Source organism: Lathamus discolor, chromosome 1 (assembly GCF_037157495.1).
Source record: "Lathamus discolor isolate bLatDis1 chromosome 1, bLatDis1.hap1, whole genome shotgun sequence".
NCBI classification, from domain to species: Eukaryota; Metazoa; Chordata; class Aves; order Psittaciformes; family Psittacidae; genus Lathamus; species Lathamus discolor.
The window spans coordinates 161761196-161788094 of NC_088884.1; the positions used below are offsets into that span (position 1 = coordinate 161761196).

Sequence of the window (26899 nt, forward strand, 5' to 3'; positions counted from 1 at the left end):
TTGCTACAGAATCCACTTTGATAATCAGATTTCAAAGGATGCTGATCATACTCCATCATATCAGCCCGGGCTCAAGCCCATGAAATTACAAAATGAAGAAACTGGTTCTAAGTAGTAGAAAACCCATAAGCACAAATCCCTGTTTTATTACAATTTATAAATTCATATTGGAGCAAAATTCCTACCCTCAAAACACTAGGACTTCATTCAAGTATACAGATGTGTTCTTCTGATTAACTACTATGTAATTAATTATAATTTACTCATACATCTGCATAAGCATTGTTCACATACTATATTAATATATGCTCTGATTATTACACAAGTTTCACCACAATAAGCACTACTACCTATTTTAGTAACACAAAAGATAAGCTGAAATAACCAAGTGCCCTTCCAGAAAGCATCTGCATATATTCACTCTAGAACATTATATTTCCCATGAAGTCTTTGACACGCTTTCAGTGAAAGCTGATTACAGTACATTTCAGTATAAATCAGGCTTCTTAACTCTGACATGAAAATGATTTTGGTTTTTTAACTTTATGGTTACATTACACCAGGCTTTGAATGTTACCTTCAATATGTCAATACAAGAATTTTGTCTTCATCAGTTTTGTAAAATATAAATACTTTTTCCCCCTAGTAATAGAAATCTGTAACTAGTTTGCCTTATAAAATGGTAAGATAAAAACATTTACACTGTCAACCCTCAGAAATAAATTACACTTTTAAACCTGGAAACAAATAAATTCAAATTTAAAGTTCTTAAGTTGAATTTTCTTTAAAACAACCAGAGATAACTGACTTCTTAGAAACAGAATTCACAATAACATCTGATAAAAGTTAGAGATTACAAACCACGCTACCATACACTGCCCTTGCAAATCTAGGGTGCAAACTGTGTAAGTAAACACACCCACTCACAGAACAGCATTGGATATTTGTGTTTTACATAATGTAGTACACTGCTGCAACAGAAGGAAGAAATCTCAGATATGAGAACAATATTTCTCATTGCTTGCCAAATAGCTTGAAAGAAAACTCAACCATGGTGTTAGGAAAAAGCTCTTGTTTATAATATTAAAGTGCTTCCCCAGCAAAAGACTTTGAATTACAGTTGCACGGAGTGGTATAGTGGGGAAAATTAAGAGCATACTTGAGAGAGACAATGCTTGCACTGCACAAAATAAGAGGCACATGCTGACAACTACAAGAGCAGCACTTTGTTCGTTAGAGCAGAGCTCACTAGAACCTCTGTTGAAAAAGCTGCCTTTTTCATTATGGAAACTGTTTTCAAACCATTTAGGTTATCTGCACAGTTTGCAAGCTGAAGGGTTCTCATTGTGTTTTTTAGAACATATCATCATTGTACAGTGACACTGTGAAAAAGACATTAAAAAGCAATAAAATACTTTTGGGACTGATGTTAGAAAGAAGTAAGTCTCCATCTCTTCTGCTGACCTCACACATGCACTCTGCAGGCTTTTAGCATTTTTTTGTATGATTTTTTGCAAAACTTTGTTTTATCGTAGAATCATAGATTCATAAAATAGTTATGGCTGGAAAGGACCTTAAGATCATACAGCTCCAACCCCCCTGCCATAGGCAGGGACACCTCACACTAAACCATCCCACCAAAGGCTTCATCCAACCTGGCCTTGAACACTGCCAGGGATGGAGCCCTCACAACCTCCCTGGGCAACCCATTCCAGTGCCTCACCACCCTCACAGGAAAGAACTTCTTCCTTATATCCAGTCTAAACTTCCCCTGTTTAAGTTTTAACCCATTACCCCTTGTCCTATCACTATAGTGCCTAATGAAGAGTCCCTCCTCAGCATCCCTATAGGCCCCCTTCAGATACTGGAAGGCTGCTATGAGGTCTCCACGCAGCCTTTTCTTCTCCAGGCGGAACAGCCCCAACTTCCTCAGCCTGTCTTCATACGGGAGGTGCTCCAGTCCCTGATCATCCTTGTGGCCCTCCTCTGGACTTGTTCCAGCAGTTCCATGTCCTTTTTATGTTGAGGACACCAGAACTGCACACAATGCTCCAGGTGAGGTCTCACGAGAGCAGAGTAGAGGGGCAGGATCACCTCCTTCGACCTGCTGGTCACGCTCCTTTTGGTGCAGCCCAGGATACGGTTGGCTTTCTGGGCTGTGAGTGCACACAGAAGCCGGCTCATGTTCATTTTCTCATCGACCAGCACCCCTAATCCCCAAGTAGCCACAGGGCTACTCTGAATCTCTTCTTTGCCCAGTCTGTAGCTGTGTCTGGGATTGCTCCAACCCAGGTGTAGGACCTTGCATTTGGCATGGTTAAACTTCATAATATTGGCATCAGCCTACCTCATAAGCGTGTCAAGGTCCCTCTGGATGGTATCCCTTCCCTCCAGCGTATCAACCGAACCACACAGCTTATTTCACTTTATTTGCTTGTGCAATAAAAGTAAAATAGTCCAGTACCTATCAAAAGACCTATAAATAACTACATATCCCAGTTTCAACTGCAAAGGTTTTTAATACTCCTATATAAGAAAATCATGAATGATGGCAACCAAAAGTGAATACAAATCCACACCAAGCTATCTGGCAATCTTTAATTCCTCTTTATTCTATTTTTCATCTTTGATAACTGATTACACACTTCTGCTACTGTCTCACTCCAAATTAAAGATTCTATCTTTTAAGGCATTCAGAAATCACTCAAAGAAATGGAACTGTAGTACCTAAACTCAGCCACAAGATAGCAATACTCTACAAGTACTGAGACACTGGGGATAAGATGTGAGTGAAGTAAATGCATCTCTTCCCGGAAGAAAGCTGCTTAACAACAGTACTAGTCCAGTACTTTTTTACTTCAAGTCTCCTAATATTAACTTCTGCCAAATTAGAAAATCAATGAGAACTGTGTTACCTCCTACCTCTTTATCAGCACTGTAATTAAAACCTGTGAAATACAGTATGAAATATGAACACTGTTACCCATTACTGATTTTGAACTTATTTTTCTACACGTAAATTACTCAAAACTGATACAGGGCATTAAAAATACATACGATTTTCAGATGTGACAGAAGCCTCATGACGTCAGCCATATCAGCCAGGATGAGCAAGCGGGTGACAGCAGAAAGCAAGGCACGGGCAGCCCGCACCATGGTGCCCCGTTTCACAGAGGAGCAGGGGTCATCAGCAAACTCCGAGGAGGCAATTCTCATTGTTTCGCCTAGAATTGAGATAAAGTAATTAAAGAAAGGTTTTACACTTGTATTTTTCCTAGAAAGTATACACTAACTAACACTGTTAGGTAAAAACTCCACGGCTTATAGTTACTGGGTACTGAAATGCTCAGGAGAAATAGCTTGTAAAACGTGTGCAACTGCCTCAATATTCCCTGCCTTTTCTTCTTTATTACCAAACTGATCTTGTAGAGCAGGGACCTGTAACAACTAAAAAGGAAACCATAACACCAAGACAGACTGCTGAGCGCAACCAGCACATTGTAAGAAAAACAGCAGTGTGTGGTACAGAAATGCGGAGGTCACCTGCACTGGTAGAGAGAATAGAGCAGAGCACCCCATAGGTGTCATCCTGATTGCATCTCTACAATTCTGCCTTCACACTACATCCTTCTGCTTCAGCTCCTGCTCCCCAGTCTTACCCTGCTCTCTATGTGGAAGAGTTATCACTTATGAACAGAAGACATTCCCCTCTCTCCAATCATGGACTCAATCTTATAAGGTCATTTCCAGCCTAAAAGACTCTAACAGTTAACCCAGCACTGCAAGTCCACCACTAACCCACGTCCTTAAGTGCCACATCTACACATCTTCTAAATGACTCCAGGGACAGTGACTCCAGCACTGCCCTGGGCAGCCTGTTCCAATGCCTGAGCACCTTTGGGGAAGAAATTTATCCAAATATCCAACCTAAACCTCCCCTGGTGAGCTCATGGCCGTTTCCACTTGTTCTATCACTTGTTACTTGGGAGAAGAGACTGACCCTGACCTCACTCCATTGTCCTTTCATGTAGGTGTAGAGTGCAAGAAGGTACTCCCTGAGCCTTCTCTTCTCCAGACTAAACTCTCCCCCAGTCCCTCAGCCATTTCTCATCACACTTGTCCTATCAGAAGGTCCATCACTCCAGGACCTTCACGAGCTCTGTTGTCCCTCTCTGGCCCCGCTCCAGCAGCTCAATGTCTCACTTGCAGTGAGGGGCCCAGAACTGAACACAAGATTCAAGGTGCAGCCTCACCAGTGTCCAGTACAGGGGGATGATCACTGCCCTGGTCCTGCTGGCCACACCATTGCTGATACAGGCCAGGATGCCATTAGCCTTCTTCCCTACCTGGGCACAAGCTGCTCCTGTCCTGCTCTGTCAATCAGCACCCCCAGGTCTTTTTCTGCTTGGCAGCTTTCCAGCCACTCTTCCTCAAGCCTGGAGCATTGAATGGTGGTGTTGTGACTCAAGTGCAGGAGCCAGCACTGAGCCTTGTTGAATCTCATAATTGCCTTTGTGACCATCACTGCCTTGATTTTACTGCCCAGTCTCCTCTGCTCTCTGCCTATTCACCATCCAAAACTGTCCAGATATCCCCACTGCTGCCTCTCTGTGAATGACGCAAGACACTCTCTTGTGTAACAAATGAAATATACTAGTGCCTGGACCCATTATTCCTGTTAAGTTCCAGAACAAGCATTTTATTCAGCATGGCACTTGGTAACTAAATCAAGATTTTAAAGGACAAACTTTACTTCTTTTTAGCTGATGGAAGTATTAAGAAAGAATAAACGGTACTTAGTGCTAGCAGCACTTGAAAACTTCAATTCTTTCTGTAAAGCTGAGATCTAATAGCTTCCAGCTAATAATGGAAATAGTGCTTTTAAAGGAGCAAGACTAGGACTAAGTTGAAATGTAAAAGGAAGACGGAGAGAACCTGAAGAAAATATATGATTAGAGAGAAGGGCGAGACAAGGACAGCACAATACAGAGTAGGCAAGATACCAGTGGCAAAGATCTTGAAATCAGAAAGTGGAAACTTCCACCCCTTATATACAGCAAGGAATACATTGCACAAGTGGGCATTAAAGGTTTTTTAAAGTCATAACCATCTTTCAAAGATTTGATAATCTAATTTAAGCCAACACAGAACATGAAGCTAAACCAAAAAGGCAAACGTTACATTTACTTACATGGAAATGTGGTTAACATCACAACATCAGATAAAATCTGATATTGAAGACTCAGCAAGTGAAAAACAAACACCACACCACTATTAAACTAATAGTTTAATGCAGTGGTAATTAGAAAAGAACAATATATATCTTTTCCCTTCATATATGACTCACAGAAGACAGTGACGGGACTTGTACCATGTTTCTTTTTTTGTAACCACCAGAAAAGCATTAATATAGCACACACACCATACAGAAACACTGAACTCATACCAATCCATAGTTTTCCAATTGCAAAAGTTACTTGCAAATAATAGGGTTCTAGATGTAGGAAAAGGAACCTGGACCTGTCACTAAAACTAAAATCTAAGTATTTATACTAATAACTGTACTCTGAGCATTACTGTAGTACAGAAGTAAAAGCCAACTAATTCCTAATTGTGACGAGAGCATCAAGAATTGACTAGAATATAGAAATAAACTTAATATGAAATGCTGAGGCCCCTAGAAAAAAAAAAAAAAAGATTGATTCAAAAAGCTTATTAGTGTATTTGAGTAAGCCACAGTCTTAAAAACTGTTATGAACTAACAGAACATTACTCTAAGCAATAGGGAAAACATGCCTTACTATCTACCTTCAGCCTTGTAGGCAATAGGCGATTACACCACTTAACAGTGTCAGCTGAATACTAATGAAGTGAAAATGCATCCTGACTTGAAAACTAAAGAAATTGAAGAAAAAATAAGAAGTAATAAAATAGCAATAAAAATAATCGTAAATAAGAGATGTACTATTAGTCCAATCTATGAGAAAAACACTTGTGTTAAATTGCTTGTAAAGGCTATGGAAACAACCCTGTACACAGAAAGGTTCCCTCCCAACCCAAACCATTCTATGATTCTATGAAACCTCTAAACCCAATTGCAGGAACTCACTGTCTCCATGATCAGGAGCAACTGATGTGTCAAGCTCCAGCACATGATTCTTTCTCAGAGCCAGTTCTAACCAGTTTAGACTGTGCCAGGCTGATGACTCAAGTTCCAAGTTAGTGCATCTGCACAGGGCTGCCCTGCAGATAGGCAGCTTTACTACCTTTAGACCTACCCTGGGTATCTCCAACATGTACCATGTTCTGCTGTGTAGACTTGTAAAAAGTACTTCAAATAAGCCAACCTAGCTACGGAATGCAATCCCATCAATGCATTACTTGGTATTCTGTTGTGGCTATACCTAATTACTGTCTCAGCTTTCCTTATACTGCTACCCTTTGCTGAAAGAACACTGTATGCAAGTTGCTTGGTTTCAAACTCAGCATTTTCTAAAGCATCATAAATCTCAGCAGTTTCTATATTTAAGTTTGGTTATTATGACCTTCTTTTCAAAACACAATTTTATTAATTTATATAATAACACTTTATGCCTCCGCAGCTGAATCATAGATTCATAGAATGGTTTGGGTTAGAAGGGACCTTAAAGCTCATCCAGTTCCAAGCCCCTATCAGACAGGGACACCTTCCACTGGACCGGATTCCTCCAAGCCCCATCCAACCTGGCCTTGAAATAACAGGTTTAATTTTCACCTATCTTGCTACTATACTGCAATCAGGCTGAGAGGCAAACACCATTTCAAATGAGATTTTATATTAACCCAAACTTTGTTATTATTAAAAAATGAAAATAATTCCGTTTATCTCTAGTGTAGAAACTCAGAAAGAAAGTATTTCTAATGTGAAATCAAAGCATATTTACCTTGCTTTTAAGAGCATTGTAACAACATTTAAAACACTCCCAAGCAGTATAGCTTCCCTTAAGATGATGCAAATTGTGGGGGAAAGACTTAGTGAATGATTCCCACAGTGAGTAATACCCATCACAACCCTTTTCCTTATTATATTACCATTATGACTGCATGTTTTTATTATGATTTGTGTGTAGTGTATCTTGGATGATAAGTTAATAATATGCAATTTGAGTAGGAAATTTCCAATGGCTTATTTCTAAGGCTGCTTCCTTAGATTTCCAGAAGGTTGATAAAACTCTCAAAAGGTTTCTTAAGAGACAGTGAACAATCACTGTCAGATTAAGAGAAAACAAATTTCTAAACAGGATTGTTGTATAGAGACCTCAGAGCAGCCTTCCAGTATCTGAAGGGGGCCTACAAGCATGCTGGAGAGGGACTGTTCATCTGGGACTGTAGTGATAGGACAAGGAGTGATGGGTTCAAACTGAAACAGGGGAAGTTCAGGTTAGATACAAGGAAGAAGCTCTTTACTGTGAGGGGTGGTGAGGCACTGGAACAGGCTGCCCATGGAAGTTCTGAATGCTCCATCTCTGGCAGTGTTGAAGGCCAGGCTGGACAGGGCCTTGAGCAACCTGGTCTAGTGGAAGTTGTCCCTGTCCATTGCAGGGGGTTAGAACTAGGTGATCTGAAGGTTCTTTCAAACCCAAACCACTTCCAGGGATGTGGTATTCAATCCAAGATGAAATGGCAGCCAAAGCAAGCTTTGGATTTTGGAATCTGATGCCTGCAGATTATTTAACTTCCATTTTGGTACTGAAGAGATTCCACCATTTTCTGTCAAATGACTAGTCTGTAACTTCAGATAAATAATTAATATTGAACTATAAAAGAAGGAAATAATATTTGATGACTGGACAGTGGCACCAGGAAAGCAAGCAGGAAACTTCTCTTCTTAGGTTTGACTGCCCAAGGAGATACTACTAGCAAATATATTTGAAAATCAACTCTGGTGGGCAGAAGGAACATAGGTGGAGGCTCAAAAACACAGTTTAAAAAGTTTGGATTCATTATTTAATCTTAGAAAGCCCAAGTTCAGTGAAATAAATCTCAAAAATAGTTATCTAGAAACTATTAGACATAGGCAAATTAAAAATTATTAATATAAAAGTTCATAGCAGGTTGCTTAAAACTTGTAAAAATCCAGTAGTTCACAATTTAAAGTCTAATAACCTAGAAAAAATAGCTGTTATAGTGGAGGAAGGATTGTTTATCTCAGTGCCAGTTAACATTTTAATCCTTGTACAGCAACGGTATCAGACCACTCTTAGGCCAAAGGTACAGTTGGAGCTACAGCAAGTCAAATTATTTTCCAGAGAAACCTTTTTATCTGGAAAAAGCCAACCCTACTTACCCTTTTCTTTCCAAACTCATTTCAAGTTATTCTGTAATCTATATTAAATTGCTTCCAGTGAAAATTAGGTCACAACACCAGAAACACAGACGTCTCAAGTCATCAGGTCTGCTTCCTTGCCACTGCAGACAGTCATGTCATAATATAATTAATAATAATCTTAATATGATAATAACTACACTCATAAACTAATCAAGTTTCCATCATAGAAACAGCTCAGACATTTAACCCCAATTAATCCTACTGGAAGTAGGAAAGGCATTCCAAAACGAACTCCAGAATCTGACAGGTTGGGGTTTTTTTTTTTCATTAGAGACACTTTAATGCCACACTGACTGTATTTGTAGATAAAATATTTCTTCTCGTGCCTCACCCTTTAAATCTAAGTATGTATGCTTCCACTGTGTTTCCTATCGTCCCTTTTTCCACTTCACGCATTTTTGCGATGAGCCATGACAGATTAAAGGCAGTACTTCAGTCTCCTCTTATTGCATAGAATACCCATTCCAATTAACCATCACAGCAGCCCTATGAAGCAATTATGTTTCTGGAATACATGTGATAAGAACTGCAGTTCCCTATAGCATTTGCAGCTATGAGAAACACTCACCTACACCTTGCAGGATTCATATACCCTTTTTGTTGGACACAGTATCAGCCACTTTCTTGCTAGGATCCAAACACTAAATTATCTGGCATCTTGCTTTGAGAAAAAAAACATGCATTTGGTTACACTTTGTAAATGAAGAGTCTTAATTGGGTTAGAAAGTGATACTAAAACCCTAGAACTTTCTGTGGAGAAAGCCCCTATTATCCACACAAGAAATGTGTATCGTAAAAAAAGAGAGGGAAAAAAAAAAACAAAGGCACACAAAAAAAAGCCAAAAAAAAAAAAAACAAAAAAAAAACAACAACAACAGGAAAACCCAAACCAACAAAAAAAAAAAAATCCACTCTTAAAACACACCACTAACCAAAAACCTAACAGTGAAGTTCGCCTTCATTCCTGAATTCTAATGGTTACTGGTAGTACTACTACCAGCAAATACCTAGGAGCGTATTTAGTAGGAGGTTGCAAAGAGGCCAGAGCCAGGCTGTCTTCATCAGCACCCAGTGACAGGACAAGGGGCAGAAACTGAGACACAAGAGGGTCCCTCTGAACATCAGGAAACACATTTTTTGGTTTTGCGAGGGTGACGAAGCACTGGCACAGGTTGCCCGATGAGGTTGTGAAGCCTCCATCTTTGGAGATGCTCGGAAGCTGTCTGGACACACTCCATGGCAAGTTGCTCTGGGTTGCTCTGTTTAAGCAGGGGGGTGGACCAGATGTGTCCAAAGTTGTTATTTAAGTTCTGGGATCTCATCAGCTGAAGAAGGTTCAAACCTACAGCTACCATCTCCCAATATCACTATCAAACCACTCAGCCTGCTCTGATAGGATCCAACTGGATGATTCACCCTACCTATCCTTCCCTGAGGGGTAACACAAGATTATTTTTAGTGGTACTCAGTCACTTCATCCTAATAAAAATTACAGCACCTAGAAATGCAGTCTTTAGACCTGATTCTCAACAAAACCTTTAAATTTTCAAAGTAAGATGTCATATCATTTCGGACATTAAGTTCAGGCACTCATATGGGAGCAGTTAGAGATGTTTAAATGCAATTAACCAGAATTACATACAAGTTACTTGGCAATCTGTGCAAGGCAAGGAAAGTGCTACAAGCTTAACTTCTGCATCAAGCCATCAGCAGAAGACTGCAAAGGTCACTAAAATTCTGAACATCCCAGAAAATGAACATCAAAAAGGCAAAAGAAATGTACAATCCACAGCATGTCTCATGTTGAATCCTATTCAGATTTCTACTTCTCATCATTAAAGTCTTAAAATGACCCCAAGTCTTAAAATAAGGCCCAGACAACTGGCAAGGTAGAAACTGATTACTGCACATCAAAAGTGAAAATCTAAGGGGAAAAAAGGCAGAAAATCAAATTGCCACTAAGTTTATACATTTTTCCTGTAACTTGATACACATAGACACATGTTCAAAAAGTATGTATATACACACACATCCATTCAGAATGTTTATATTCTCTGAATATATTTCCAGAAACTATTAGGCTGATTGCTTCCTATTTTTACTGAAAAGAAAATACTTTATTATATCACTATCTAGGGAAAGTGTTAATAAAGAACAGGCATGTGTAAATATTATGTGATGTTCTTAGATATGCACACAAAAATATATATACATATCTATGCATGTGTATGCATTGTAAGTCACAAAAAGTAACCATGCTATTTTTGTAAATGTGGGTTGCCACAGGATGTAATTTACAAATACTCTGATGAAAAACTGTTTAACTATATAAGCGTGGCCATATTAAGCAGAGTAACGAATAACTAACATTGACAAAAACAACAACCAGGCTAAATAACTGGCCTTTACTAGTAAGAGTTGTCTTTGGGAATCCCAGGCAACTGAGAGCAGTGCGAAAGAAGGCAGGCAGGCAGGCTTACCCCTGGTTAGGGAACATTTAAGTAGACTGGACATAGTCGTAGAATCATATAATAGTCATAGAATCATTTAGGCTGGACCACTAAGCCAACACTGCCAATTCCACCATTAAACCATGTCCCCAAGTGCCACATCTGCACGTCTTTTAAATATCCCCAGGAATGGTGATTCCACCACTACCCTGGAAAGCCATGACTATTTTAACCTGTTTAGCCATTAAATGGAAAACAGAGCTCTAAAACTGAGGGAAGTGCCTCCCCAGCGGTCCCTCTCCCAGCCTCTGTGATTCTGTGAAACCTTTCCTTCTTCCAGATACCGAACAACTTCAGAAGCATGCAACTAAAGCTGGTACCACAACAGTGGTGCAACAAGACTTGAACTGTGCAATTTCCTAACAGTGGAAATCAAGACAATCAACTCTCTTAATCTCAACATCAGCTCTTTTCAGATAAAAATCGCATAATGTTTAACAGTAGTGACAAAAGCGAAAGGAATACTTTCAATCATGCCTTCTTTAGAACTAATAAGCAATTTACAGTATCCTGAAAAAACAAACACACAATCTCTTTGTTTTTTAGTTAAAGAACAGGAATCCTGTTTAGAAGTTACTCTCTTCAACCAATTTCCTTATCATACATGACTAAGTTGGAGAAGCAATAATTGTGTTTCGTTCACCCAACACACATACACACTCCTGCTGCCTTCACTGTGCCAACTCTGGCAGACATTTCTCCCTATAAACTGGTTTTCTATGAGCTGGCAAAAACCTAACCAGACATAAAACTATCAATTTTCTACTTGCTCATCAAACTCAACTGTCTTCTCTTACATCAGTCAAATGCCAAAACCAACATGATGAGCTCAAAACACACTGAAAAATAATTGTAAAATGCACAGCATTTAAATTACAAACTATGAACTTGATTCCATGCAGTTTAAAAAAAGGCTCCATAGACACAGATAAACTTCATGTGAACACATAAAAAGCTGTCAGACTTATTCACCATTTGCTATGGAAATTACTGACTGAATTTATCATGGGTGAAAAATACACTTTCTGATTTATGCCTTATAAAAACAATACCTTATTTAGCCTAGTGGAAGTGACTGTAGATTTCACATAGGAAAAAGAAAGAGTAAAGGGAAGGCTGAGAGCTACCAATGTTGATTTACTGGCACATTTTTTGGTAGGGGGGCATAAACGTGCTGTATTGGGCTACTAGAACTTTTGGAAACATAAGCAGACTTAAAAGGTAACCATCTACCTATGAAGAAAGGAATGGACTAAAGCTCTCAGCGGTTAATACAGTGAGGAAATGCCATTTTTACAAATCCTCGGAGAATTTATTGAGAGATAGAAGATGGTGGACACAAAGCAACAAACTAGAAAACAGCTATAATCAGTAGGGAACACTGACTATCTTCCAAACACCTGGAAATTATTAAGGAAACAATGACAGCTTGATTGGATATACCATTCCTGAGCAGTTCTCAAATGGAAGACATTTAAAAGCCATGATCTAATTAATCCATCTCCTTCAGATTTTGTCTTTTGTTCTACATGACCAAGATTAAAAAGACAGGACCACTGATCCATTACATAGTTAAAGCATTTTAGAGTGCTCTCTTTGGAATTAGAGCAAAAGCATTTTTATGAAGTTATTCTAAATTATGGTAGTACATAGACCCAAACTAAGCTGCAGATTCTGTACAGAAGAGCATTGATAATGCTAAATAATAATATCATAGATTTAAATAACCCATAATTGCTAATGGGTTGCATGTAAAAAATGTAGGCAGGTTTTTAATCTTTTTGTCATGGATGCTGTCGTGTTACTAAACCAAACAAAACCAATCCCTGCAGGATGCAAAGATCTGCAGTTTTATCCCCTTTTGACTTGCCTAGAGACTCAAGCAGAGAGGACCGCCTGCTGTCCATTCTAGTAGATTTGTCAACAGGTAAGTTTCTGATTCAGGAATAATGAACTAAATCTGGTCTTTGATGGTTGATTTCTTATGTCTATATTCCTCTGACCTTAGTAACCATACTGATTATTTACTCCATATCTTAAAATGTCATATTTTGTTTACAATACTTTAAAAACCATTCTCCATAACTGAAAATTGTTCATTTCATTTAGTAATCTCTATTTGACACTGCATAATCACTTGCTAACATTTGGGAAGTATTTTATATTTTCATACCTAAGAATGTGTGTTTACTAAATATAAAAATGTACTAAAATGCTATTCAGAATTCAAACAACTTCACACAAATGGTTATTAAATCTTTATCCCACCGTCCCTAATATTTTTCTTCTAAATCATTACTACTATGTCCCCTAAACTCATCTACCTTTTCATTTAAGTTGGGATTTTGCTCTCCATCTGTGGAAGAATGACAACTGTTTTCATCAATAGATTTCGAGGTCAATGATCATAGTATTATAGAATGGTTTGGGTTGGAAGGGGCCTTAAAGCTCATCTAGTTCCAACCTCCTGCTATGGGCAGGGACACCTTCCACTAGACCAAGTTGTTCAAAGCACCATTCAACCTGGCCTTGGATCTCACCTGATCTTTTCCCATTACCTTTCAGCTACTAGAGCAGTGTCTCTCTAGAACTGATTACACAGAAAACCCAGTTCACTTAAACTTGTCTTACTTTGCATTTGTCTTTTAGATAGTGATCTTCCATCACTCTTTTTTAAAGTACAATGGATACCCTTAACACTAGTAAGTATTTTAGTTTCAATATTTGCATAGATCCAATAGCACAACATCTCATTCATTTCACACACCATTAAAATATGCTATTTTAATTAACTCAACTGCATCTTTCCTAAGGGACAGTAAAATACAAATACAGAAAGGTCAGGTATTTAGCTACGTATCAATGACAATCAAGAACAATTTATTTCACCAATGCTACATTTTAGAAAGAACTTTTCTAATTAATTGTCAAATTAATAGAGTATTTGAAACTTCACTGATGCATTTACATACAATGAAACATTAATTAATTTTCAATTAAAAAAGTAAATTATTTTTGATGTGGGAATACATTACTGTTTCTAATCCCTCTTTGTCTGCAGCTCTCAGCTAACTCTGCAGTTTAACACCCTTCAGGGATAAACTTAACACTGATTAGCCTTCAGAGAACTGGAGAGCTCATGAACATCAACAAGAACATTACATGTTCAACATTGTGGCTGGTGTAAGGAACATGAAAACACACCAGACCTCCTAAAATATCAATAAATACAGAGGCAAATTTAAAAATTCAATCTCAACTGAATTATAGCATGGCCTTATTTGTACCCTGGGAGAAGTCATGAAGCTGAACTTCAGTGCTGTACAGAAAACAAGGAAAATGTTTCTTTTCATCTCAAAGTACCATCTGTGTGATAAATCGGCTCTCTCCTTGCTTTGCTTGATAAACCTGATAGTCCAAGGCTGCACACAAGCTAGTTTGCTCTCACATTCCATCTGGGAGTGAAGCCAATAATATAATATCCTTTCCAAGGAAACCTTGTGTGCTTGTTTGGGTAGTTCTGATACTGAATCATAGAATGGTTTGTGTTGGAAGGCACCTTAAAGCTCATCGAGTTCCAATCCCCCGCCATGGGCAGGGACACCTTCCACTAAGCCAGGTTGCCCCAAGCCCTGTCCAATCTCGCCCTGAACACTGCCAAGGATGGGGCAGCCGCAGCTCCTCTGGACAGAACTGTGGAATGTGGTAGGACTGTCTTCCAACAACCAGCACAAAGTAGAACAGATGTCTGCCATGCAGTAAGACAATGGGAGGAATGATTTAGCACTGCAGGAAAGCCTATTGTTTCTTTGTTCACTTATTAGTCTTCCCACAACTTCTATATATTTATCCTACAAACTTGAGATTTCTGATAAAAAAAAAAAGGAAGTCTCTTTCTTTTCCCAGTAGCTGCAGAACTGAGACAAGAAGCACATTCAAAATGAATATTTCACCACATAAACAGGACAGAGCTATTGAAATAACTACAATGGCAATCCCTAGGAAAAGCTGGCACCTTTTTGGTGAACAGTGCATAGTATATTCATTAAAATAATTATTATAAAACAGGACTAAAATGAATGCAACTGACAAAGGGAAATCTTCTTCTGTGAGTCCTAGCAATTAAAGCCTTGCATTTAATCATTTAATGGGTTTCTGCATAACAAGTAAAGAGAATTGAGATTAATCAATTTGAATGAATCATATCAGGTACAGAAAGGAACAACATTAGAAAAGCACACACAGCTCTCTAACAGACATAGGAAAGGAAGTGTTCTAAGAACTCTACTGTGGCATTCTCCATTAAGATACCAGATTCAGTCATTCTAGATAATGTTTGAAGACGCTTGCAAATACTGTATACCAAGCAAGTTAGCAGGTAGATTACATCTATGCCCCAGGCACTGTGAACTACGTTCAAAATTGTATTTAGAATCAGTTCCATCATTCTTATTATCACATAGAATAAAATTGCCCAAAGAAAAGCTTAGTTGAAATTGATTTTTTTGAGATAAGCTTCAGTTTCAAAGGGTTGATCTTTTCCAGCAAGCCATATTTTTTATCAAAATCTATCAAAAATTCGTAATGAGCTCAGAGAACAGAAGGAGCAAGTTACTAACACCAACTCAAGGGAAGCACTGTGAGGAGGTGGGTAGGACTGATGCTGAGATTGATCAGCCTAGTGGATTGATCGGCTCACAACCTGTTTGAAGGGGACAGTTTTGTATCCCTGCTAATTTATGCTCTTATACTTAGCTCCTATCTGTGAATGACTTGACAGAAGCAGTATGAGAAGCAGAGACCACCTGGCTCTAAATAGAGCATGTTTCCAAGCACACTGTAGCCCAAGGATTAATATAGAACCACAGAATGGTGTCATAGAATCATAGCAAGAGGTATTGCTGCCTGCCAATCACCCAGCTTTGTAATGAGCCTGAGATAAAGGACATGGGGAGATCATGAATATGATAGAGGTATATGGCATTTTCTTACTATTATTAAAAATCTGAGGAACAAACAGATGAAACTAGGAAACAGCCTTTTTGCAGCACCCTGACTAGGATTAAGAGAACAGGCATGTTAATGTTGAACAATTTAGGGTTCTGTGGCCAAGAAAGGAAAAACAACAGGTAAATTTTAAATAGAATAACTAAAAGAGGTACTCTTAGTGTGAGATGGCATAGGAAAAGGAGAGAAACAGACCAAGGAGAATCACCAGCACAAGGCAAGTCTATGGTAGAGGCTCATGATAAGAAAAGATAAGAGAAAGCAGATGATAAAGAATACAAAGGAGAGCACTTGCAGATTTGCGTAGTGCAAGAGATAGAAGGTACCCTACCACTTCCAAAGAATTAAGTTATTTCCTTTCTACTCTCTGTTCACATAATCTGCACACATTATTTGTGGTAACCTATATTTGAGGCCCAAAGCAGTTATTTTTAAACCATTAAAGAACTTGTCAAGAATTTCTGAAATCATGCCCAAAGCATTAACCTACATGAAAATTAAGCCTAACTTTCCAAAATTGGGAATTACATTAAAAATATGGATATATATATTCTAAGACTATAGCAATGATATAACTACACACATTGGGTCAATGCCTAAAAACTGCAAGAGCTTCTGTGCAGAGAGATAGTTACCTGAACTTCATACTGTGAAATTAGATGCTGGTGCATCACAAAGCTGATGTATGAACCATCACCACCAGCCAGAAGAGCAGATCAGTACATTTTGTGTGATAAAAGGTTCATAAACAACATGCTTACTGTTAGATTTTTAACAAGAACAGAAAGAAACTATCATTAGGGAGAGCTGCTTATTCAGGTGTCACTGTGGAAGCCTATTAAGAAACATGAGAGGTGTAAAAACTCTGCTTAAGCATCAGGAATGATCATCAGCTCCATCAATTGGATGTACTTGTCAGCAGCTATATTAGTCCATATAGATTTCTATGCTAAGCTAGCTAGAGCATGTCTGCTACTAAAACTAACATATTTAGAGCTAATTGAGCATTTACACCTTGCACTGAATTGCAAAAACCATCCTGAAATTGCACATCTTTAGTTTTCACTAAAACCAAGGCAGAAATAGAGATTGGATTAGTCAGGAAAATCAAACCCAAAGAGAAAAGACAAATGTGAAATGGAGAAAAGAAGGAGAAATTAAAAACTAAAGAAAAGAGAAAATAAAAAGTTTGTCTTTTTAAGTTGACAGTGTCAAAGGTTTTATTGAAGACACCCACAGCCTTTCCCTCATCCACTAAGCTGGTCACCGTACCATGGAAAAAGATCAGATTAGTTCTAGTTGGGCTTTGGCCCCTTCAATTTTCTCCCTGCATAACCACAACATCCTTGTGATCCTCCTGACTTTCCTGTCCTTCTTCCAGAAGTCATAAACTCTTCTTTTTTCCCCTGGTTCCAGCCAAAGCTCTCTGTTCAGCCAGACCAGTCTCCTTCCCCACCAGGGAAGTCTTTCAGCTGCTCCTGTGCCTTCAAGATTTCCTTCTTGAAGAGTGTCCAGCTTTCCTAGATTCCTTTGCACTTCAGAACTGCCTCCCAAAGGACTCTGTCAACAAGGCTCCTGAACAGGCCAAAGTCTGCCCTCCAGAAGCCCAAAGGAATAGTCCCTGCTGGCCCCTCTCCTTACTTTTCTCAAAATCAAAACCTTAGTTCTCCAGGAATTGGGAGGTACCAGAGAAAAGACAAGTAACAGGAGAAAATGGAAACTGCTTCATCCAGTGGGAAATACATTAACTGAACATTAGCTCAACTCGGGCACATATCTAGCAAGTTGCCCAGAGAAGCTGTGGTTACCACACCCCTGGCAATGTTCAAAAGGCCAGGTTGGATGGGGCTTGGAGCAACCCAGTCTAGAGGAAGGTGTCCCTGCCCATGGCATGGGATTGCAACTGGATGAGCTTTAAGGTCCCTTTCAACTTAAAGCATTCTATGATTTTCAGCTGGCCATAACAGAATGACCAAAGTAATAGAATTAAAGAGTGATTTAAAACCACAAGGCCCAGATGAAACAGGTAAAAGGAAGGGGTGATACATTTTTGTGTGAAGAAAAACAAGGTATGTTCCATCAAATAGTGTAGGAATCATACTAATAATAATAATATGAACAGAGGTTGTAAACTGACATCTGCAACTAGGCTCTTTAGAAAAGACAAACTCAGCAGATGGGGAAGGGGAATTGCTCTTTATGTCAGTGATAGGCTGGAGAGTATGGAACTCTGTCTGGGGACAGGTGATCAATCAACAGAGAGTCTGTGGGTCAGGATTAAAGGGAGAACAGTGCTGGGAGACACTAGTGTGGGGATCTGTTACAGGCCGCCTGATCAAGAGGACTCTGTGGATGAAGCACTCTATAGACAGATAGCAACAGCCTCATACACACAGGCCCTTGTCCTCATGGGGGAATTCAGCCATCCTGATACCTGTTGGAAGGATGGTACTGCCCAGCACAAGCAATCCAGGAGCTTCCTCGATTGTGTGGAAGACAACTTCCTTCTGCAAGTAATAGAGGAGTCGACAAGGAGAGGTGCCATGCTTGACCTGGTGCTCACCAACAGGGAAGGGCTGGTTGGAAATGTGACACTCCAGGGCAGCCTTGGTTGTAACAATCATGAGATGGTCGAATTCAAGGTCCTCAGGACAGTGAGAAGAGTGTGTAACAAGCTCACTGCCCTGGACTTCAAAGGAGCAGACTTTGGCCTCTTCAGGAACCTGCTTTAGTAAGGTTCCATGGGATATAGCCCTGGAGGGCAGGGGGGCCCAAGACTCCTGGTTTATATTCAAGGATCACCTGCTACAAGCTCAGGAGTGCTGCATCCCAACTAGAAGGAAGTGCAGCAGGAGGGCCAGGAGACCTCCTTGGGTGGATAAGGAGCTGCTGAGAAAAAAAATCAAAGGAAAAAAGAGGCTTATGAAAGGTGGAAGTAAGGACAGGTGGCCTGGGAAGAATACAGGGATGTTGTCCAGGAAGCTAGGGACCAGGTTAGTAAAGCTAAGGCCCAGTTAAACTTGGCTAGGGATGAGAAAGATAACATGAAGGGATTCTATGAATACATTGTGAATAAAAGACAGATCAGGGACAACGTGGGCCCCCTCCGGAAGCTATCAGGAGAACTGGCTACACAGAATTTGGAGAAAGGCTGAGGTTCTGAGTGACTTCTTTGCCTCAGTCCTCACTGGCAAATGCTCCGACCACACGACCCAAGTCTTGGAAGGCAGCCACAGGGACTGTGAGAATGAAGACCTTGGGCCCACTGTAGGAGACGATCTGGTTCGAGACCATCTTAAGAACCTGAACGTGCACAAGTCCATGGGACCTGATTAAATCCATCCGTGGGTCCTGAAGGAGCTGGCGAATGAAGTTGCTAAGCCACTGGCCATCATATTTGAAAAATCATGGCAGTCAGGTGAAGTTCCCGACGACTGGAAAAAGGGAAATATAACCCCCATTTTCAAGAAGGGGAAAATGGAAGACCCGGGAAATTACAGACCAGTCAGTCTCACCTCTGTGCCTGGCAAAATCTTGGAGCACATTCTCCTGGACAGCATGCTAAGGCACATGAAAAACAACAAGGTGCTTGGTGACAGCCAGCATGGCTTCACTAAGGGGAAATCCTGCCTGACCAATTTGGTGGCCTTCTATGATGGGGCTACGGAATTGATGGATAAGGGTAAAGCAGTTGATGTCATCTACCTGGACTTGCGCAAAGCATTTGACACTGTCCCACACGGCATCCTTCTCTCTAAATTGGAGAGCCATCAATTTGATGGATGGACCACTCGGTGGATAAAGAACTGGCTGGATGGCCACACACAAAGAGTTGTGGTCAATGGCTCACTGGCTGGAGACCAGTAGTGAGTGGTGTCCCTCAGGGATCAGCGTTGGGACTGGTCTTGTTCAACATCTTTGTTGGTAATATGTACAGTGGGATTGAGTGCGCCCTCAGCAAGTTTGCCGATGACACCAAGCTGTGTGGTCTGGCTGATACGCTGGAGGGAAGGGATGCCATCCAGAGGAACCTTGACACGCTTGTGAGGCAGGCTGATACCAACCTCATGAAGTTTAATCATGACAAGTGCAAGGTCCTACACCTGGGTCGGAGCAATCCCAGGCACAGCTACAGGTTGGGCAGAGAAGAAATTCAGAGCGGCCCTGCAGAGAAGGACTTGGGGGTGCTGGTCGATGAGAAAATGAACATGAGCCGGCTGCAGTGTGCGCTCGCAGCCCAGAAACCAACCGTATCCTGGGCTGCATCAAAAGGAGCGTGACCAGCAGGGCGAAGGAGGTGATCCTGCCCCTCTACTCTGCTCTTGTGAGACCTCACCTGGAGCATTGTGTGCAGTTCTGGTGTCCTCAACATAAAAAAGGCATGGAACTGTTGGAACAAGTCCAGAGGAGGCCATTAGAATGATCAGGGACTGGAGCACCTCCCGTATGAACATAGGCTGATAAAGTTGGGGCTGTTCAGCCTGGAGAAGAGAAGGCTGCTTGGAGACCTCATGGCAGGCTTCCAGTATCTGAAAGGGTGCTGGGGAGGGACTCTTCATTAGGGACTGTAGTGATAGTACAAGGGGTAACGGGTTAAAACTGGAACAGGGGAAGTTTAGACTGGATATAAGAAAGAAATTCTTTCCTGTGAGGGTGATGAGGCACTGGAATGGGTTGCCCAGGGAAGCTGTGAATGTTCCATCCCTGGCAGTGTTCAAGGCCAGGTTGGATGAAGCCTTGGGTGACACAGTTTAGTGTGAGGTGTCCCTGCCCATGGCAGGGGGGTTGGAACTGGATGATCTTAAGGTCCTTTCCAACCCTAACTATTGTATAGTTCTATGATTCTAAAACAAGCAAAGAATTGAAACCAAACACAGATCTGAATGTCAAATCTGACGTTACGAATGAATGAGATTGGCAAACATCAGAATCAGTGGCGATTTTAGGACTATTTTTAGTAGTTATAAAGATTCTAATTTCTGTATGTACTGCAGAATTGTCTCCTTTTTCCAGTTTTCATATATAAACAGCAGCTATAATATTTTACAGACCTAAAGTTTTAGAAGTATTTTTTTCTGATAAAGAGATCAAAACTGAAAGAGAATGAGATACTGGGTGATCTGAATACTTAAACTTGAAACTTCTCAGACGGAAGCAGGTCCTGTTATTTGATTATAACATTTTGTACTCCCTCACTCTATAATGTATTCCTCAGAACAGAGGCCTTTTTAATATGTGAAAAATGTACTTCAGAGAGAGACGTGTTCAAAATGGTAAATGGAAGACAATAAATCAAAGTCTTTCCTATATTGACTAAGCACACTTTAGTATTCAGCTATTAGGAAGTTTATTTCAAATTTTCATGCTGTCATCAACTACCTCTTTCTGAAACTTAAAGCCTTATCTGCATGGGAGAATGAAGATTCTTCACAACTGCTTTTAAAGCTGGATGACTGCCCTAGAAATTGCAGTCAAAAATAAAGAACACAGAAGGAAACATACTTTAGGCAAGGAGGAGGGTGCAAGAAAGACTCCCAGATGAAGTTTATTGTGCCAAGGACTACTTATATATTTCTTGTTAAATGTGACTGGGTAAGTAGCAGAAATAATCCTGGCAACATGGATCAGAATCAAAGTTTCCTACTTTTTAGCTGAATGACTACAGTATTTACAATGACATCCTGAACAAAGAAAGCATAGCGTTTTTAAATTGAAAATGTATTTTACTACCTTATTTACAACATTCAACAGAATGACAGGGTTTTTTGTATGTTTCTTACCAACATTTTTTCTGCGTAATCGTTACAAAATCACTCTTGAAACTCCCCAGCTACAGGTTTCGAAAGACCGAAAATCCATCTTTCAGCACAATGAGAGAGGAATGACTGGAGAACTGGAGGCAACACGACAGGAGAACAGTGGTGGTCCAGAAGGAAATCTGTCCTTTCCTTTAGTGAAGGTTTGCTTTGCAACACATCCACCAACTCTTCATTCAAAGCAATGCAACTGAAGCACAAAGCAATGACCAAATCCCAAGCCCATCTCCTTGAATTTCTCCCATCAGGCTACTTCCCAATTTAAATATCCAGGACAAAGTCTCAGTATCTCCAAGTTCTTCCCCCAAGCTTGTCCTATCCGTCACTACATTAGAAAAATGGTGCAACTCTTATTACTTTTACTGTGTTAAAAACTTCCATCACCTTCCAAATACTTTCAATGCAACAAACTAAAATAACCAGTTCTCCAGTTCAAGGGGCAAATCAGACTTTTCCTTTCATTTTTTTGTTTAAATGTTGGGTTGAACAAAATGAAATTCAGTTCAAAATTCCTGTTCAATGAATCAACAGTGATTTCAAGCACTCATCTGCAATCCAGATGATGTTTCACTAGCACATAAATTAGAACAGCTTCAAAAGGAGGAGGCAGAGATGAGATGCTCATCCCATAATTCTCTATAGCTTTATGGTAACAGCACTCTTCTGAGGGTCAGAGCCTTCAAAACTCCATATTGAATTACACACAGAAAGACCTTTAACACAGTCTTTACGCATGCAAGAAAATCTTCCTGCAGAACTCTGTTCGTGGCTATCTCAAAACTTACTTGAAAAGGACGTACATTTAACACTGCTGAGAATTACTGACTGTGGACTAAGCCTACCCAGTTTTGCTTTAAGAGAGAGCAGGGCGAAATAATTGTCTATGGTGCATCTTCCACTTTGTAAGACCCTTTTCATTTTATTTTCTTATAAATCCTAGTGTAACTATTTTCTAAATTCAACCCAAATTCAGAAATTTCATGTATACTAAAACTAGACTGTGATAGAATAAAATATTTACTGAAAAATGTGCCCTAGTTACAATCCCTTCATAGATTTTAGGTTTTTAACTGTCATAGATTTCTCCATATTTCTCAAATAAAACTTTTCCTAACAGAAATATCACTTCTGAAAGGACAAGTAGTAATTTGGAATTCTAAAATCAGATCCTATTACACTATTTCTATAACTTTCAATTCTGGAGTATAATTTAATCTTTGACAGCTGTCAAAAGTTGACATTCTAAAGCAATTTCATTCTTCTCTGCTATAGTCATGATAGTAATAAAAATCTTCAAGACAGACAATAGAAATAAATATAGCATGGAAAAGGAAAAATCACCCAATATCTTTATTTTTCAAACATATATCTCTGTACTCTTGTAAAATCTGTCTTGAATGGTCATATTTGGGCAATGTATCAAATGCCAACTACCCTTTATAACAAAGATATCTGGGAGATGCAAGTCATCATAAATTTAACCTAACATGAGCTTAAACAAAATACTGGAAAGTGAAATGAATACTAGAAAAGCTCCAGCCGAAGCTGCAACAGATATAAATCTTTTGAAAATGGTGCAGAGAACAAGCACAGGCTCTCAGACAGCTGGATTTACCAAAAAAAAAACAGGGCCATCAGTTTAAGATCCCTCCAAAGGCCTGAAACATTAAGGACACACACATAGAAAAATCACCTTATGCACTTATTTTTTTCCTAAATGGTTAGCTTCCTGCTCAAAAACAAACCCACAGAATCATAGAACAGTTAGGGTTGGAAAAGACCTCAAGATCAACTAATTCCAACACCCCTGCCATGGACATCTCACACTAAACCATGTGCCCAAGGCTCTGTCCAACCTGGCCTTAATCACTGCCAGGGATGGAGCGTTCACAACTTCCTTGGGCAACCCATTCCAGTGCCTCACCACCCTTACAGTAAAGAACTTCTTCCTTAGATTTAACCTAAATTTCCCCTATTTATGTTTGAACCAGTGTCAAATGCTTTGCACAAGTCCAGGTAGATGACATCAACTGCTCTACCCTTGTTCATCAGTTCCGTAGCCCCATCATAGAAGGCCACCAAATTGGTCAGGCAGGATTTCCCCTTAGTGAAGCCATGCTGGCTGTCACCAAGCACCTTGTTGTTTTTCACGTGCCTTAGCATGCCTTCCAGGAGAATGTGCTACAGGATTTTGCCAGGCACAGAGGTGAGACTGACTGGTCTGTAATTTCCCGGGTCATTCCTTTTCCCCTTCTTGAAAAATGGGGGTTATATTTCCCTTTTTCCAGTCGTCAGGAGCTTCACCTGACTGCCATGATTTTTCAAATATGATGGATAAATACAGGACTCATTATGGAGTGCAGCGAAAGAACATTTTAGGCCTTCACAAGACTTGTAATGGAAAGCTTGGAGGAGGATCTGAAAGTGGGTAAAATGCACCAAGATGATTTGAGGAGGAATAAACATGGAAAAATGAAAGCATAAGAGCATAAAAGAGGCCACTTGGGAGCCCCTCACACCACTTATCTGTGTAACAACTCTGAGATTCTGCACAATGTCTGCTTTTCAGCAGAAGAGTTTTATAGAATTTTAGAGAAGGAACTTTATTGTCTGTCAGAACTAAGTTCTCTGAGAGCTGGAAGAGATTTAATGGATCTGAAAAGGGTCGGAAAGAACTAGCATTAGAATATTTGCATAGAATGACATTTAGCAAGCCATATTTCCTAGGCTGGGCACTGCAAACATGAGTAACAATTGAAGTCCCTTCCAAATATAACAGGCAATTTCAAAATAGATGATGAATATTTCTGAATAACAAGATGAAGTTTTCAGGCCACAGCTTCAGTGAGTTACCCAATGTAAGACTTCAAATCTTCACACACCAAGCTGTACAGGCACAAGCCATCAAAGAGATGGGCAAAAAGCAAGTTGCAGAGCACTTCATCATAGATATTATTGGCAAAATGGACAGAATATGCTCATTATGCACACAGGTTATTTCAGAAGTGCAGACCAATATCCATTCCCCATTAAGCAGGGTTGACCACAAGGCTTGCTTCATCTCTCATGAAGTTTGTCTGAAATAACTGCTTTTCTGTAATTTCGTTCCACGTGCACACAGCTTCTCCTTTATCAAGACTAGAAGAGTCTAAATTCTATAAACAAAAAAAGTTCTCATACACTTCAATGGAAAGTATTATAAATGAACATAGAGAGACCATACTTTAAGAAAAGATCAGATCTCCTCCCAAATAACAAGATTTCTAGCCCCTAACCCAGGTAAGAAGCAATAGCTTAGGTTATATAGACAAGTTAGTTTGTTTCTAAAAGATCTATTTATTCCTCCTTCATCCTTGCCAGGTTCAAACCCAACGAACTACAGTTCTTTCCTTCAACTCAGACTTTAGGAATAACAACCAGCCAGAAAGACTCAGAAAAATGCCCCAAAAGCCCTGAAGTAATCAGTGCTTAGTTATTACAGTAAAGGATACCTTTACATATCTCCAATTGCAGATCAGCCCTTCATTTTGAATCCAGTCACTGGGACTCAGGGTTGAAAACAGATGCAGACATCAGACAGTACTTCATCATTTGCTTTATAAAAAGAATTTCTTCTTTTCCCACATCAAGTCACAGTTGTATTGTGACAAGTCTTTTAATGGCTTCTACAGAAAAATCCTCATGAAGTAATTTCACTTCCATATATTTTATAAACTAGAAAGACTGTGAAAGAAGCAACAGAGACTGAGAGAGCAAGCCTACCTCCATTAGTTGAATTCTTATTAACTAAAGTGTAATGTATTCAGCTCAGGCTTTTTTTATATTTGAAATGTAACTTGAAGTGTAACTCGAAGTGTTATAACCCAAACTATTCCAGGAAAGATTTTACATACTAATGGGTACAAATCTTTTTTTGCTTTTCTTTATTCAAACAAATCAAAGGGAGAGCATAGAGAGTAGATTGGGTAAATCAGGGCTTCTGCCAAGTCTATTGCAGCTGACTCTGCTATGCAAGTACATCTGAAGCATCAGTGTAACATAGAATCGTAGGAATAGTTAGGGCTGAACAGGCCCTAAGATCATCCAGTTTCACCCACCTTGCCATAGGCAAGGACACCTCACACTAAACCATCCCACCCAAGGCTCTGTCCAGCCTGGCCTTGAACACCACCAGGGATGGAGCATTCACAGCCTCCCTGGGCAACCCATTCCAGTGCCTCACCACCCTCACAGTAAAGAATTTCTTCCTTATGTCCAATCTAAAACTCCCCTGTTTAAGTTTTAACCCATTATGCCTTCGTCCTATCACTACAGTCCCTAATGAAGAGTCCCTCCCCAGCATCCTTATAGCCCCCCTTCAGATACCGGAAGGCTGCTTTGTAACATGCTATATAAGAAGATGTTCATATCCTGGACTTAAATGTAAATAAGACAGGTTTACTAGGAATGCTTTCAGTGTGAGAAAGACAGGAAGTTTAGTGAGAAAACAGATAGAATGGATAAAAATATGTACAATCAGAAGGATGGAATAACAGAACGGTGTGACCTGTTTACCCAGGGTCACAATACTTCAGAGAGAAGTATAATCTACTGGTAGAGAAAACAAGGACAACAAACAAGGTACGATAAGTTTGCAAACTAAAGGGTGGTAAAAAAAGAGATCAAGACATTTGATTTTTCTTTTTTCTACTTCTACATTATAAAGCCATTACTGATCATGAGAGAAAAGAAGGACATCATGTGAATATGGAAAAAGGATTTGAGGTGGACATGGAAATAGGAAGGGTTACCATGAATGGGAGATCTAAAGAGACCATGAGGCAGGGGAAAGATCAAGCCTTGAACTGAAGGAAAACAAGTGTATGACCATATGAAGGCAGCAGGGAAAAGGAGAGGGAAAAAGAATAGAGCAGCAGAGACTGCTTGGAAAACAGAGATGGCTGCTTTTATAATGCAGTTAAAGAAAACTGACTGGATTAGAGGGCAGAAAACAAAAAGCTAAAGAGTAGATAAGTTTTAAGGAAGCCAAATCCGAGCAGGGATTTTCTGCTTCGGTCGGTAAAGTCAAGACCTCCAGGCAGCAAGTCTTCAAGATGGGATATCACGGCACTGTGAGAACTGGGTTTTAGGAAGGAACAAAAAAAGCCTAACTGAAAGAAAATTATACAATCAAGAAAGATCTCCTGAAATTCAGTTTG

The 26899-nt window shown here is 39.8% G+C and overlaps 1 protein-coding gene across 14 annotated transcripts in view; it reads right to left on the reverse strand.

The window, feature by feature from the left end:
- Positions 1-26899, reverse strand: part of CTNNA2 (catenin alpha 2) — a 510177-nt gene that overhangs the window by 367852 nt on the left and 115426 nt on the right. For all 14 annotated transcript variants that reach the window (XM_065661830.1, XM_065661839.1, XM_065661849.1 and 11 more), the window contains one exon: positions 3058-3224. In XM_065661830.1, the coding sequence (XP_065517902.1) occupies positions 3058-3224 (167 nt within the window). The remainder of the gene's footprint in view (positions 1-3057; positions 3225-26899) is intronic.